General features: G+C 42.6%; 1 protein-coding gene across 5 annotated transcripts in view; it reads left to right on the top strand.

Moving 5' to 3' along the window:
* Nucleotides 1–17,639, top strand: part of tex9 (testis expressed 9) — a 118,795-nt gene that overhangs the window by 56,396 nt on the left and 44,760 nt on the right. For all 5 annotated transcript variants that reach the window (XM_072278456.1, XM_072278459.1, XM_072278460.1 and 2 more), the window contains one exon: nt 1,783–1,865. In XM_072278456.1, the coding sequence (XP_072134557.1) occupies nt 1,783–1,865 (83 nt within the window). The remainder of the gene's footprint in view (nt 1–1,782; nt 1,866–17,639) is intronic.

Here is a 17,639-nt window from a genome sequence, read left to right as displayed (position 1 = left end):
TTACAGGTTGAGTACCCCTTACCCGAAATGCTTGGGGCTGGAAGTGTTTCAGATTTTGGAATATATACCGTAATGAGATAACTTGGGATTGCCATTGTTTATGACTCTGAATTTATGTGCTACCAGTAAGCAGCCTTTGTCTTGCACTTGTTCATCACACATATATACTTAACAGTAAAAATTATGGCACACTGTTAATATAATGAAAATATAATGAGTGCAGGGTAACAAAAGCAGCACAACAGCTTAGGGAGAATATCTGAATCACTTGTTGAGAAACAACAAACAGCAGGTTTTCAGTCTTCACTTATGGTGTCTTGTTTTGATTAAAAGGTTATAGAACACTGTATTTATATTTTTTTCAGTTTTTATGTAAGGTATATAAACAATCAGTATTGTAGATTTGTTCCGGTGTTAGATTTTCATCAGCAACAATCTTGACAGATTCATCAATGAATTCTCTAGTGCTTCATGACCAGCTGACACTTTAAGAATTTAATGTCATGCCTTTTCTTAAATTTCTGCAACCAGCCTGCCGACTATTCACAATTACCTTCAATTTTCAATTCACGGTGATAGATCTTTGCTTGCTTCATGATTAGCACACCGTTAAGCAACAGGTTCACTCTACTGATTCACTGTTTCAATTAAAACTCAAGATCTTCATTTTTCAATTTATGCAGGTTTTTTCTATTTTTCATTTCTCAAAACTGTCTGTGGTGCACAGAGTCCCACACATCACTTGAGAACTTTTCTTGCACTTTCTGGAATTTTCCATTTGTGATGTTATATGAGCGCTCAAAAAAATCTCAGATTTCGGAGGTTTCCAGATTTCGGTTTTTTGGATAAGGGGTACTCAACCTGTATTTACATATACCAGATGCTCAAATTAGTTTGAGACGATCATGTATTAGTATTCAGCATTACAATGTGAACAGATTGAGAACCGATGTAGATGTGCAACTCTACCCTGGTTGTTTCTTTAATGAATTGCAACATCTTTTTGTGTTATAAATGTTGGATAATTAGATAGATCATTGCTTATATTTATTCTCTGCACAAGCCTCCTCCCTTCCCTTTGCCTTTAATTTATCAACAAATTCTTTTGTCTTCTTTCTCCTTTGACTTACTTAAACCTTACGAATTATCTCAATACTGTCTTCAGCAGCAAGTTCTCCATTCTATCCACTGACTGAATAAATATCTTACATTATGGCCTTCATTTCTGGTGGAAACATTCTCACAATGTCTAGTTATTCAAATTCATGAATAATTTAAAAAAACACATCCTCCCCTTGTCCCCATTTTCCTAGGAAAAGAACCACATTTTCAATTGCTATTGATTGTTAAAACCTTTCACCTATAAGTTATTCTGAAAAACCCTTTTTGCTTTTGCACTAGTGCTAATATTTTTTTGTTTCTTGAAATCCACTATTAGTTCAGGGCCTGCAGGGCATAAAAATAGAACTGATGCAAGAGTGGAGCAGAAAAGCAAGCTAATGTGAATAAATATCCCTCACTTTTCTAGATTTTGATCTCATCCTACTTGTAAAACTGAGTGGAAAGAGAAAGAAGGAGCCTCATTCTTAATTTGATATTTGATTGTGAATTTGTGGCTTTGAACTATGCTTCAGGATAATCTGCCTTTTGTAAAGTATCTTTTTAATGTATTAGTGATAAATATATTGCATTGGATAATTATTTTGAAAGGCTATTTAATAAATTGTGTTAAATTAACTATAGAATTAATTTTTAAAATTCTGTTCCTTATTCTGAACTTAGAGGCTCAGATACGATTTCTGAAAGCAAAACTAAGAGTAATGCAGGAGGAATTGGATAGACTAGCTCATGAATACAACAAGAAGGTAAGGATCAAGTGTACGGTTACCTGGAGTATATGTTTATAATTAAATGGATTTCTATTCAGATTTTTTCAATGTAAGATTCAAATACCAATAATATCAAAGTCAGAATTGAGTGCACAATGCATATGAAAAGTAACTGATTAGTTAATTAATAATGAACAACCTATTTTATGATACACTGAAGAATGATTTGATTTGGAAAGATTGTTGTCATATTGGCAGGGAATCTCACTCAAAACCTTGAAATAATCCTAGTGGATTAAACCCCAAATTATGGTTGTGTGACTGTGAAATAGGTTGGAGGTTTAGGAGCCAAAAGGTGATGAAGTGCACATACCAGCCAAGGGAGGGAATATAAATCAAGGCAGAGGAATTTTATCCCTGATGACGTGCAAGCCACAATCCTCAGCAACATATTTGCCACAGACCAATCCCAATGCAGACTAATGTTATCCAAAACTGCAGCTCAACCTGTCTTTCTTTCTATAATATGGTTGTACCTCACCTCAAGCAAGTTCTCTGCTGGAGTGGAATCGATCTCCATAACATGTGGGGAAATCATTCATCTTTTGTCATTTCTACTTGAGAGCTAAGATTGCACCATCTTTAACCAAAGTTGTAATATACAGAAGACAATTGTGCACGATTGGAGTCTGAGCTCCAAACTATGTTTGATTTTGAAAAAGGATCTGGTACTTTCCTGGTGTATATGACAAATAAACTCTTCTTTGACTTCCAGCCAGGTACAGGTATCGATTATAACTGACATTTTGATGACAAACTCTGCTATCTTCATCAGGGATGATGCTTGAGCTTGTCTGGTCCAGTGGTACTTATAATCTTCTGATTGGTTAGTCCTCATCCAATTGATGTCCGCTCTCCCACCTTGTTTACAATGGTATTTTCAGTGAGACCTTCGACTTTATTTAAATTCTTTTCCTCTAGCTTTATTTTCAATGGCATCGTGGTCCCAAAAACCATCGGCACGGTACAGTAGTTTTGTGCTGTCGAAGTCAGTCCAATGGCCATTGCAAAGGCAATGTTCTGCTACCCCGACTTCTTCAGGTAACCCAAATGGATACACCTCCTGTGCTCCTTGATGTGTTTTTCCATGTGTGTCCTGTCTGGCTGATATATACTGTTCTACATTCACAGGGAATCCTGAGTCCCAGGTCATGTTTGACCTGCATAAGCTGTGATTTGAGCTTCCTTGTGGGTTTGTGGATGGTATGAATCCAGTACTACTTCAGGATCCTGGTGATCCTTTCAGAAATCATGGAAATATAGGGAAGACAGGTGGTAGTGACGGGTTCCTCCTCGTTGTTAGGTTTCCTGGCTTTTTTTCTGGCATTTACAGAATTCCACTAATCTTGAATTTTCTTAAAATTAACTGCTGCATATTTCACTCATTCAGGTATCAAGGTCATTTATTTACCTGAATCTGCTGCACAACACTGAGCCCGACATTCAGCATCCATGATAAGACCCTTGCTGATGTGGATCACTTCCCATATTTTAGGAGCCACCTCTCAGCAGGGACAGACATTAATGATGATCACCACCACCTTTTCAGTGTGCCAGGGCACATTCTGGCTGACTGTGGAAGAGTGATCGAAGATCATTCCCAGTATTAAACTCACGGTGTAATAAGCAGTTGTGAATCTTCCAGTCTCCCAGATGGCCACATCTGCGCCAGGTGCACCGAGATGCAACTCCTGAGAGACCATGTTAGGGATCTGGAGCTGTGGCTTGATGACCATTTAGGGAAAGTGAGCAGGAGATAGATAGATAGATAGGAGCTACAGGGAGTTAGTCACCTGAGGCTGCAGGAGTTAGACGAATGGGTGACTGTTAGGGAAGGGAAGAGCTCAGATAGTAAAGAGCACCCCTGTGGCCATCCCCCTCAGTAATCGTTATCTTGTTTTGGATGCTGTTGAGGGGGGCAACCTGACAGAGGATGACCACAGCGATTGGGTCTCTGGCACTGAGCCTGGTTCCGTGGTGCAGAAGGGAGAAAAGTAGATGAGGAATGCAGCAGTCATAGGGGAACCATAGTGAGGGGAACAGACATTAGGTTCTGTCAGCCCGATAGAGATATCCACGTGGTGTATTGCCTCCCAGGTGCCAGGGTATGGAATGTCTCGGATCGGGTGCAGAGTATTCTGAAGGGAGAGGGTGAACAGCCAGAAATCTTGGTACACATTGGTCCCAATGATATAGGTAGAAAAAGGGAGGAGGTCCTGAAGAGAGAATTCAGGGAGTTGGGTAGGAAACTGAAAAGCAAGACCTCCAGGATAGTAATCGCAGGATTGCTGCCTGTGCCACATGCTAACGAGCGCAAGAATAGCATGATCAGGCTTATTAATGCGTGGCTGAGAGACTGGTGTAGGGAGCAGGGCTTCGGGTTCCTGGATCATTAGGGCTTCTTCTGGGGGAAGTATAACCTATACAAAAAGGTACACCTGAACCCAAAGGGGTCCAATATCCTAGCAGGCAGGTTTAATAGAGCTGTTAGGAGGTTTAAACTAATTTGGCAGGGGAATGGGAACCGAGTTGAAGAAGGGGAATACAGAAAAAAATCTAAGATAGTGTGCAACAGAGACGAGAGGAAGGACAGGCAGGAGATGAGGCATAATCATAGCCAGTGGAATGATTTACAACAAAAAGCAACAAATACTGGACCGAAAGTGTTATATTTGAATGCATGCAGCATAAGAAATAAAATGGACGATCTTGAAATTCAGCTACAGATTGGCAAGTATGACGTTGTGGCCATCTCTGAAACTTGGCTAAAGGATGGCTGCCATTGGGAGCTGAACATCCAAGGATATACGGTGTATTAGAAAGATGGGTTAGTAGGCAGAAGGGGTGGTGTGGCCCTGTGTATAAGAAATAATATTAAATCATTAGAAAGGGATGACATAGGTTTGAAAAGTGTAGAGTCTTTATGGGTGGTGTTAAGAAATGGCAATGGTAAAAGGACCCTAATGGCAGTTGTATACAGGACTCCAAACAGCAGCCAAGGATGTGGAATACAGATTACAGCAGGAGATAGAAAAGGCATGTCAGAAGGGCAATGTCATGATAATCGTCGAGGATTTTAACATGAAAGTGGATTGGGAAAACCAGGCCAGAACTGGACCTCAAGAGAGAGAATTTGTAGAATGCCTAAGGGATGGCTTTTTAGAACAGTTTGTTGTTGAGCCCACTAGGGGACTGACTGTGCTGGATTGGGTGTTGTGTAATGATCCGGTGGTGATAAGAGAGCTTAAGGTTAAAGAACCCTTAGAGAACAGTGATCACAGTATGATCGAGTTCACTTTGAAATTTGAGAAGGAGAAACTAAATTCCAATGTGTCAGTATTTCAGTGGAATAAAGGAAATTACAATGGCATGAGAGGGGGACTGGAAAGGGACATTAGCAGGAAGGACAGCAGAGAAGCAATGGTTGGAGTTTCTGCGAAAACTGAGGGAAGTGCAAGACAGACATATTCCAAAAAAGAAGAAATTTTGGAATGAAAGAATGACACTGTTGTGGCTGACAAGTGAAGTTAGTGCCAAAGTAAAACCAAAAGGGTGGGTATACAAGGAAGCCATAGCTAGTGGGAAGATAGAGGATTGGGAAGCTTTTAAAAATTTTCAGAAGGAGATTAAGAAGGTCATCAGGAAGGAAAAGATGAATTATGAAAGGAAGCTGGCAACTAATAGCAAAGAAGATATTAAAATCTGTGGAATTTGTTGCCACAAGCAGCTGTGAAGGCCAAGTCACTGGGTGCATTTAAGGCAGAGATAGATAAGTTCTTGATTAGCCAGGGCATTAAAGGGTATGGGGAGAAGGCAGGGGAGTGGGAATGACAGCAAGAATTGGATCAGCCCATGATTGAATGGCGGAGCAGACTTAATGGGCCGAATGACCTGCTTCTGCTCCTATATCTTACGGTCCTTGTCCTCCAGTGCACATCAGGAACATGGGCACCTTGAACTGTGTGCTTCAGTGCACTGAAAAAGTGTCATCAATGCTGCCTGCAAATATCCTCCAGGTTGATTAGTACGATACTAAAAACCTCTGTCTTGAATGCACTCAGCATCTGTGCCTGCACAGTTTTCTAAGGTACATATTTACAGAGTTTCATTATCATTTGGTTTAAGGAATTTCTTCCCATCTCTGTATTGAATACCTGACCCCTTAATGTCATCCCGGGTTCTAGACACTGCAACCAGAGAAAATTCCAACTGTATAAATTGTATATTTCAGTAAGATCGCTCACTACTTTTCTTAACTCCAGGAAATACAGGCCTGGTTTGTTTAATCTGTTGTTCCAGAAATCAGTCTGGTGAACCAGCTTCCTTAGCCTTGCACCACCTTCCCTAGCCAGGGAGACCAGACCTGTGCACACTATTTCAGATGCAGTGTCACTAGGGATCTATGTAGTTGCATCAGTACATTTCTACTCTTGTAGTGAAATCATATTACATTCATGATCAATATACTTTTTACCTTTCAACAGTTTTAGAATTGGGATCATCTTTATTATGACTGGCATATGACATGAAATCTGTTATTTTGTGGCAGCAGTACAGTGCAAAGACATAAAAAATTACAAATTATCAATAAAGTAAGTAGTACAAAAAGGAATAATAAGGTAATGTTCATGGACCGTGCAGAAATCTGATAGCGAGGAGGAAGAAGCTGTTACTAAGTCATTGAGTATGGGTCTTCAAGCTCCTGTACCACTTCCTTGATGGTAGAAGAGGGCATGTGCTGGATGGTGAGGATCCACAATGATGCACCACCTCTTGAAGGTGGCCTTGCTGGTCAGGAGGGAGCAGGCTGAGTCTGCAACCCTCTGCAGCCTCTTGTGATCCTGTGCATTGGAGGCTCCGTGCCAGGCTGCAATGCAACCAGTCAGAATGCTCTATGGTTGATCTACCAAATCTTCTCAAACTTGGATTGAAGTAGAACCACGAGTGTGCATTCTTCATGACTGCATCAATGTGTTAGGCCCAGGATAGATCCTGTGAGATATTAATGTCCAGGAATTTGAAGCTGCTCACTCTTTCCACTGCTGACTGCCCCCCACCCCCAAGAGGACTGGTGTGTGTTCTCCTGAATTCCCCTTCCTGAAGTCCACAACCACTTTCTTGGTCTTGCTGATGCTAAGTGCAAGTTTGTTGTTGCAACACCACCCAAACAGCCGATCTACCTCAATCTTGTATGCCTCCCTATTGCCATCTGAGATGTTTCTAACAACAATGATGTAACCTAGGAATTTATAAACAGTGTTTGAGTTGTCTGTAACACTCTGGTTCCATCTGCTGTGCAAGTCTAGGGAAGACGATCTAACGTGTGAGATTGAGGTGCAAGCCCACCCCGAAACGCCCTGTTTCTGTGGATGTTACAAATAAGTACCACAAAATGACAGATAGTACACCGCATTAAAGATTTAACTTTATAATTCTTAATTTGACTAAAGTGTTAGAAAAGGAAGAAGCAAAAAAAGGGCCCATTTTAAATGAAACAGTCTAATGTGCACAAGTTGGAGCTCATGGTTTCCCCTTCGCCGATCTTCCTTCGATCTCCCCGGGCTTCATCGAATCACGGCCCCACTCTGGGTCGACTACTCCAGCCTCTTCTCTCCAGCATTTTCTCTCTTCTCCCCTCTCAAAAGCCCCAAGCCCAACCTTTGTGTCCCTCACCAGAGAGACCTCCCCCGAATCCGTTCATTCCAATTGGATGGCACACATTTCTCCTATCTCTTAAATTCGACAGTAACCCAAACATGCAGCTTACACAGAGAACAGAAAAGCTTAACAGAGAAAAAATTTGAACCATGTGAACCAGGGCATTACATGTGCTTAGCCACACAGTCATGAGTGTAGAGAAAAGAGCAATGGGCTAAGCACACATCCTTGAAATGCACTTTTGTTGATTGTCAGCAAGAAGGAAATGTTATCACAAACAAGGGAAAATCTGCAGATGCTGGAAATCCAAGCAACACATGAAATGTTGGAGGAACTTAGGAGGGTCCTGCTGAAGCATCTTGGCCAAAAACGTCAACTGTACTCTTTTCCATAGATGCTGGCTGACCTGTTGAGTTCCTCCAGCATTTTGTGTAGGAAATGTTATCACCAATCAATACTGATTGTGGTTTCTCAATGAGAAAGTTGAGGATTCAGTTGCAGTGGGAGGTATAGAGATTTAGGTTTAGAAGCTCGGTGATTAATACCGGGGGAATGATGGTGTTAAATGGTGAGGTGTAATAGATAAAAAGTAGCTTGATGCATGCCTTGTGTTTGCTTTGCTGAGTGGTAGTCAGTGAGATTGCATCCAATGTAGACCTATTGTGGTTGTAGGCAAACTGTAATGGGTTCAGGTCAGGAGTTAACTCTAGCCATACCAACCTCTCAAAGCACTTCAATCGCAGTAGATATGTGTGCTACTGGGTGATAGTCATTGAGGCAGCTCACCCTGCACTTGAAGTGAATTGACTTTATTTCTTGCATCCTTCACGTACATGAGGAGTAAAAATCTTTACGTTACGTCTGTCTAAATGTGCAAAGTACAATTTATAGTAGTATGTACATACAATAGTGTATAGCATAGAAATACAATTGTATCAGCGTGAATTAATCAGTCTAGTGGCCTGGCGGAAGAAGCAGTCCCGGAACCTGTTGGTCCTGGCTTTAACACTATGATACTGTTTCCCAGATGGTAGCAGCTGGAACAGTTTGTAGTTGGGGCAACTCGGATCCCCACTGATCCTTCAGGCCCTTTTTACACACCGGTCTTTGTAAACGTCCTGAACAGTGGGAAGTTAACATCTACATATGCACTGGGCTGTCTGCACCACTCTTTGCAGAGTCCTGCGATTGAATGACAGTTTCCATACCAGGCAGTGATGCAGCCAGTCAGGATGCTCTCAATTGTGCCCCTGTGGAAAGTCCTTAGGATCTGGGGACTCATGCCAAACTTCAATTGTGTGAGATGAAAAAGGTGCTGTTATTCTTTCTCCACCATCCAGCCGGTATGTACAGACCACATGAGATCCTCAGTGATGTGTATGCCGAGAAATTTAAAGCTGTTCACCCTCTCAACTCGAGATCCGTTGATGTCAATAGGGGTTTGCCTGTCTCCATTCCTCCTGTAGTCCACAACCAGCTTGGAATGATTGCTTGGGCACTGGAATGATTGCTGTCCTTTTGAAGCAGGTGGGAACCTCAGACCACAGCAGTGAGAAGTTGAAGATGTCCTTAAGTACTCAACTCAGTTGGTCAGCAAAGGTTTTCAGTACCCAGGGCCATACACTATTGGGGCCCGAAGCCTTGCAAGAATTTACCCTTTTTGAGGATATTTGGATATTATTCTCTGAGACAGAGATCAGAGTCACCTGATGCTGGGGGTATTCGCAAAGGGTGTAGTGTTGTTTTCTCTTTCAAAGCATGCATAAAAGGCATTGAGTTCATCACTGCTATTTATACTGTTAGGTTTCACCTTTTAGGAAGTAATGGCATGCAAACCCTACCATAGCTGTCATGCACCTGACCCTGTCTCTAGCTTCACTCAGAATTCCTTTTTCACTTTCACAATGGCCTTCAATAGGCAACATGCTAACTTTCACTGATTAATGTACAAGGACACCCAGATCTCTCTGAACCGTAAGTCTTCAAAATCTTGAACCATTTAAAAACTACTCTCCCATTTTATCTTTTTACTGAAGTGAATGACCTATTTCGCCCAGTCACTTGATCTATTTATATGCCCTGTAGTCTCTCTGCACTTTCTTGACCAGCCCAAATTGCCTCCTATGTTCATGTCTTAAGTAAACTTGATCACCTCATTGTTAATCCATGCAACACCCATCTGATGACAGCCTCCCAAATGAAAATGATTCACTTATTCCTACTGCTTTCTGTGTGCTAACCAAATCCTTAATCCATGATGGTTTACTATTTCCCAAACATTGTATTCTAAGTTTGTTAAATATCTTTCTGGGTGACACCTTTTCAAAAGTCTGCATACATCTTTTCAATTATTTCCCGTTGTAGGAGCAAACTGAAAGATCACACGAAGTCGGTGTTCAAAATAATGTGCAATTCATTTAAAACTGGTGTGCACCAGGAGACCAGTCAAAGCTGATCTAGCTGAGCATTAATTTGGTAGTTTTTACAGTCTCTGTTAATGAGATTACCAGTAAAACTACATTTTGGTAACAGAATGGTGGCTACAGGAAGACTTAAGTAATGGACTAAGTTCTGATTACAGAGTAAAATGAGTGTCCACATGTCAACATTAAATCCACTTTTCTATTTCAACAATCGGTGCACACTATTACATAACTAACAAAATTTCTGAACCTTGGGCATCATCACTGCTGTATTCCATATCTCTACTTCTGGGCTTTGTCTGTGGCTCCCTGTTACCATATTAGCGCAATCTACATCCTTATTTAGTAGTTGCTATTCTTTCCTTACAACACCCCTTTTCTGTTCTGTTGCTAACACCTTCAAAAAGTTATCATGCATTAACTTATTTTTATCAATCTACATTGACTCTGTCTAATCTATTATTATTATCCATGTAACTTGTTACTACTTCCTCGCATATTCCTTCCTACTTACTGTATGCCAGGCATGTTGGTCTATCTGTATTTTCTTCTTCCATTCTTCCTTCTTAAATAATGGGTGTTCACTTGCAACCATTCAGTATTGAGAACTGTTCTAGTATCCATGGAATTTTGGAAGATAACTTTTAGTGCATTCTCTGTCTCCCTACTCAGGTTCATTAAAAACTATGAATACAGCTTGTAAGGTCAGATGGATTTAATGTCTTTTTGTCACATTGCTCCCAAATACCAGTTTTTTAAAACAAATGTAAATGATAAATAACTATAGTCCTATATATACAGTAAAAAGATTTGAAAAGAAAGAAAGAATAAATAGCTATAGCTATGTTTTCTGCTTTGAATCAGACACAAAACATTTATTTTGCTGTATATTTCCCCAACCCATTCTGTGAAAAACCCATTGTAAATTTGTATTTAAAAATATATATCCTTTTTACTTACCTGGAGAAGTTCTTGCAGTCAGTTTTTAAACTTGCCCTTACTTTTGACTTTACTTTTCCGAATCAATGCCTTCTTCCTTCTTTGCTTAATTCTGATGTTATCTGAATCCTCAAGTTTTCTGTTATTTTTATTTGGCAATATTTTCCTTTGACTGAATACAATCTTCAACTTCTTTTGATAGCCACATCGTAATAAACAGAGCTATAGCGCAAGGCAGTGATTACCAGGATCTGTCAGCGAGACACCGTGCATACAAACTACTTTACTCATTCATATTTTAGTAATATGACTTAAAGTAATATAAATTAGTTGTAATCTCTTTCTTTATTATACTTAGCCATTGGTTGTTGGTTATATTTTTAATGTTCATAATCTACTGTAGATGGCTCGCATTTCATGCCTTGGGAGTTTGATTTAATTTATATTGAACTAAATCACTTCCAATCTTTATATAAGATCCCAGATCCTTATACTTACCCTTTCTCCTTGCACAATACCAGATCTAAAAAAAGTTTCAAACAAGGGAAAATCTGCAGATGCTGGAAATCTGAGCAACACACACAAAATGCTGGAGGAACTTGGCAGGCCAGGTGGCATCTAGGAAAAGAATACAGTTGATGTTTTGGACCGAATGACATGTATATATGTTAAAAAAAAAAAGAAAAATTCTCACCCCTAAAATGTAGCATACAACGTAACACGCAACATACACGGCAAACTTAATCCTTAACAGTCCAGGTGAATTCTATGTAATAAAATTAAGGAATCTCTCTGCAAGCACCCCTGCTCTCCCCCCCAGAATTCACCCTAGCAGACAAAATCAAATGAACAGGGGCCTGCAAAATTTGGCTGAACCTATTCCTGCCTTCATGGGCGGGTGCTGGAGATGTGCTGGACAGTCAATGTCAGAAAGTCTGGAGACAGGAGCTGTGCCACTTCAGCTGGAGACTCCAGGTCCAAATGAACAGGCTTAAGATGATCCACAGAAACACTGTTCAGGATACCTCCAAAGTCCAGCATAAATAAAAACTTATCTCCTGCTTTCAGCACATGGAACAAGCCGTCATCAAGTGGCCGCAGGGAACCCCAATGTCCAAAATGACACACAAACATGTATTTCACCTCCTCCAGACCTGGCAAAGGTGCGACCATGGCAGGCCGTGCTGTGTCATGGGCACCAGAGCAAACGTTTTGGCACTGTCCATAAAAGGCGACCACTGCTGCGAGCAGACCATGGGACTGTGGATGTTAGGAGAAACTCTCCCGGCACCCGCAGGGACGCAGGGGTTACCCGAAAATGAGCTCCGCAGAAGAGGACTGAAGACCCGCCTTAGGGGCTGTCCTCAGGTCCAACATGACCCACAGCAATCTGTCCACCCAACAACGGTCACTGAGGCATGCACAGACAGCAGCTTTCATTGAATAGTGGAACCGCTCGCACAGTCTGGGGTCTGAGGGTGATGACCCGTGGCCCAGTACAGTTTGACCCCCAGATCACGAGCAACCGCACACCAAAGCTCGGACATAAACGGCATCCCTTGGTCTTAAGAGATATCCAATGGAACGCCAAACTGAATGATCCACGAGTTGATGAATGCTCGTTCCATCTCCCCATCTGAAATGGACGACAGTGGTGCTGCCTCCGACCAACGTATGGTCCTATCAGTGATGGTGAAGAGGTGAGTAAACCCATGGGATGGGGGCAACGAACCAACCAAATCCACATTCACATGGTCAAAATGCTACTTGGGGACCATGAAAGGAGTTAAGGGAGCCTTGGCGTGTCAATGTACCTTCACGCGTTGACACACCAAACAAGCACTAGCCCAGTCCCTGACATCCTCGTTAAGTCTGTGCTACACCGACTTTTCTCTCACCAGTTTATGTGATGCCCTTCGGCACGTGTGAGAAAGCCCGTGGACCACGTTGAAAATGCGCCGCTGTCAGCTCGCTGGCACAGTCAGCTGGGTCACCCATTGACACATTACGCAATAGTGAAATGCCACTGTCACTGAAAGCAACGTCCACCAATTTCAACCCTGTGGCTGCCTGCACACTTGGGTCCAAAACCTGGTCTGCCGCCATCTGAGTATAGTCCATGCCCAAATGGACAGCACCAGTGAAGGACCAGGGAAGACAGTCAGCCACAAGGTTATGCCTCCCTGCAACATGCTGGATGTCCATGGTGAACTCTGAAGTAAAAGAAAGATGGTGCTGCTGTCGAGCAGACCAAAGTTTGGAGACCTTAGCCGTGGCAAACGTTAGGGGCTTATGATCCACAAAAGCTGTAAGTGAATGGCCCTCTAGGAGAAAACAAAAATGCTGTACTGCCAAGTACAGGCCAAGAAGCTCACAGTCAAACATGCTGTACTTGCACTCGCAGGGGTGAAGCTGATGGCTAAAAAGACAAGAGGCTGCCAAATGCCTTTGACCCACTGCTCATGCACCACCCCGACTGCGTAACGTGACGCGTCCGTGGTGAGAGCAATTGGCACATCTGGGAAGGGGTGTGCCAGCAGCGTTGCATTAGACAATGCCTTAGTGTCTGAGAATGCCTTGGACCTTTCTTCTGTCCAGTCCACGACATGCTTGGCTGCTTTGCCATTAAGGGCCTTGTAGAGGGGACGCATGAGCTGAGCTGCTTTGGGGGGACAAAAAGGTGATAAAAGTTCACTATGCCCAAACACTCCTGCAGGTCCTTAATGGTGACTGGCCAAGGGAAGTGCTTAATGGTCTCAACTTTAGCCAGCGGGGGAACTGCCCCTGCTGCATTGATGCGGTGTCCAAGGAAATTGACGACGGACAGTCCAAACTGACACTTCACCAGGTTGATGATAAGACCATGCTGACTAAGGCGTTTGAAAAGGGTTCTCAAATGTAAGAGATGTTCGTCCCTAGAACTAGCTTCCAAAATGTCATCTAAGTAAATAAACAAGAATGGCAAATCTCTGAGAACACTGTCCATGAGATGCTGAAAGGTCTGGGCTGCGTTCTTCAGCCTGAATGGCATTCAAAGGAACTCAAACAAATCAAACGGTGTAATAACAGTGGTTTTAGGAATGTCACTCGGGTGGACAGGGACCTGGTGATAACTGAGAACCAGTTGTTGAGGTGGAGGAAATCACTACATAGACGCCACCCACCCCCAGTTTTCGCACGATGTGGAGAGGGGAAGCCCCTGGACTGCTGGACTGCCAGATGTTGCCCAAGCGCTCCATGGTGTCAAACTCAGCCTTGGTAACGGCTAGCTTCTCCAGGTCGAGGCACCTGGAGTGGGCGTGAATGGGCGGTCTGGTGGTGAGGATGTGGTCCTCCACCGCATGTTTAGCGGTGGAGGAGGAGAAGTTGGGTCCAGGAACTCAAGGAGGCGGAGAAAGTTGTTGGAGGCAGAAAATATGTTGGACAACTTTGAAGTGCCGGTGGTGCTGAGTGTGCCAGAGGGGGAGTAGAAAGTCTGTGCGTTGATGAGGCACCAGTTCTGGATATCAACGAGAGAGCTGTTGGCACAGAGGAAGCCGGCCCTCAGCAGAGGTGTAGACATCACCGCCAGCAGAATTTCTCACCGAAGCACAACATCATCTCACGCTTTTCAAAAGTCCGGATGGCACTGCCATTTGCAGCCTCGAGAGACTCCCCAGTTCATGTGTCCTATTTAGACGCGGGCAGGAAGCTCACCTGAGTGCCTGTGTCACAGAGGAAATGGCGCCTGAAAACAGAGTCTGTAATGAACAACAAACTGCCTGATCTAACGATGCCCATAGCATCGTTCCATTTCCTGACTCCTTGAACTCACAGGGTGGGCAGCACTCCTTAGCTCTCGCCCAAACCTTGTGTGGCAGAAACACAGGGTAGAAAACCATCGATGAGCCACTTCAATTGTTTCATGTTCAGGTGGCAGCGAAATTGTCCAGCCACATGGTCGCACAGGTCCTCTTGGTGATGGAAAACACCTTTTCACCTCTCTTGCTAGATCCCAGAGGTCTGTGAGGGGAGAGCCATCCAGAGCCGACCACATCTCGCCTGATAGTTGTTGCAGGAAAAGCTTTCTGATGATAGAACACGGTTGATGTCTGCCGCAGAGGAACAACATGTGGTTCTTCAACTCCAACGCCTTGGAGTTGCCTAAACTAGGCAGTTGAGAGCAGCCAGTGGGTGCACTCAAACTTGGAAAGTTCTAAAGTCTCTTGGAGTTGCTTAAGAGTCTCATACCTGTCAACTTCTGGGGGTGGGTTCTGTAAGACACTTATCACCCTGGTCACCGTAGGGCTCTCTAACGCTGTGATGACAACATAATATTTTGTGTTGTCTTGCGAGATTCTCCACACTGTAAACTGAGCCTCTGCCTGAGTGAACCAAATGGTGGCATGTTCCAGCCAGAATTCAGGGAGCTTGAGAGCAACAGTGTTTGTAGTCATGATCGTAAAACGAGTGAAATCACTCTGGAATCGTCCAGAGGAGTGTTGGGGGTTACCAGTATAGGAGTGTTGACACAAATCAACACGAGTGTAATTACTTCTAACATACACTTTATTACCAGAGCAAACAAATAGCGACATCATATATAAGAAAAAACCCTGCCCTCAAAACGTAATAACTTACAACGTAACATACACGGTGAACTTAACCCTTAACAGTCTTGGTGAATTCTGCCTAATGAAATTAAGGAGTCCCTACTTTGTGAACAAAGGCAACCCTCGTACTTGGCTTTTATAGATTTGACAAAGGCACTTGGTTCAGTAGACTGCCAAGCCCTCTAGCGTATACTATCAAAACATGGCTGTTCTGACAAGTACATGAATATGGAGGTTACTGCACGATGGCACGTCAGCCACAGTACTTAGCAATACCAGCACTGAATCAGAACCCTTCATTATTAAGACAGGAGTCAAAGAGGATTCCACCCAACTACATCATTGCACCCTATCTATTTGCCAACCTTCTCCTTATTGGCCCAAACCTGCCTCTGAGAATCCCAATAGTGTACAGAATGGACAGCAGGCTTTTCGTCCTCACCTGGTTCAAGGCCAAGAAACAAGGTCATGGCGCTTCAGTGTGTGGATTTCAATTTCACTGCCCAACTGACCATTTATCCAGCCTTCCATGAAAGTTTATGACATCACTTTGAAAATGGGAACCACATTTCCTACCATTACTCCTCAAAAGCAGACATTGATTCAGAGATCAACCACCACCTGAATAGTGCTAGTGGAGTCTATGCAAGACTAATGAAAAGAGTCTTTGGAGACCACAACCTACAGGTCCAAACAAAACTTTAGATCTATAGAGCAGTTGTCTTTCCTACATTACTGTATGGAGCTTAATCATGGACCATAGACAGAAGGCATCTAGAAGCCATGGAACAATACCATCAAAAATCCTTATGAAAGATTTTGAGGATCACAGTAACACCAGTGTACTGGAGGAGGCCAACATGAACAGCATCTCCATCATAATAAAGCAACACCAACTCTGATGTCATCCGAAAGCCTACCGCACACCTCCTCAAACAAATCCTCTACTCACAGTTGAAGGAAAGTCAGCAAGCCTCTGGAGGGCAAAGGAAATGTTTCAAAGATAACATCAAAATCAGCTGAAGCAATTCAACATTACATCTAAAAACTATGAAGACATTGCACAATAGAGGCACCTGGAGGAAAGCTGCTCAAGAGAGGCATGCTATATGAGAGTGACCTTCACTGTGTACAGAGAACAAGCAATAGCTGCGAAAGGAGAGACCTACAACCAAAAGACCCAACCACGAACCACGGCCAGCACTTACTCTTGCCCACACTGCAACAGAAAATGTGGATCCTGTATCAGCCTCCATAGCCACCTAAGGATCCACCAATCGACCTGAAGGCAACATCGTACTCGACTGATTGATTTGACTACTTCAACATACTGATTTTAAAAAAAACATCTTTTCTACACTCCATAAAGTCATCGTCTACAGAATTTCTTGTGCCTTAGTTGCCACATTTAATGTAAATTGAAGTCCTTCGTGAATGTTGTATTAAACTTGTATGTATCTCCAGTCTCCTGATTTTTACATTGCCATTGGCATTTGAGGAATTGTATATATCTCCATCCAATGGTTCTTATCCATTTGTATTTCTACCCAAACTGATTCTACTTCTTGATTTTCTGACATAAATCCAACTTGAGAAGAAGGATCTTAATTCCCAATAAGACAGATCCAACTCTTTTAATATTCTGTCTCTCTCTTATGAGTTAAGTAACCTGACTTTGGTTACTATGTTTTTCACAATACAACCACATTTTGGTAACGTGGTTGGAATGTGTAAAATGTGGTCATTAAAAGTTTTCTACTATTACTGCCAGTAATTCACCAAATGTGTCATCATACTATGTACATTTAGATAAAGACCTTTCAATTTTGTCATTGTATCTCTCTTTCCTGCTCTGACTTTGATTAAAGGAATTCTCTTATGTTTGTATGCCCTGTAGCTTCCTAACAGATGCTGGTTATCGTCTAAACCTCTACATCCCAACCCTATAGGCTTGCATCATGTCCCTGGCATTGTACTATCAGCTCCTGGTCTTCGGCTTTCTTAAGTTTAAACACCTCCACAATCCAGTCTTCCCAATGCACTGTCAGTTCTACCTTGACCACCTGCTTTGGGGTTTCTGACAGAATGACCATGTCAGGCCTCAGTGGTGATGTCATGAAGTCAGGGAACTTTAATTG

The sequence above is a fragment of the Mobula birostris genome, chromosome 14, assembly GCF_030028105.1.
Source record: "Mobula birostris isolate sMobBir1 chromosome 14, sMobBir1.hap1, whole genome shotgun sequence".
Classification (NCBI taxonomy): domain Eukaryota; kingdom Metazoa; phylum Chordata; class Chondrichthyes; order Myliobatiformes; family Myliobatidae; genus Mobula; species Mobula birostris.
This window is presented reverse-complemented; position numbering and strand designations above follow the sequence as displayed.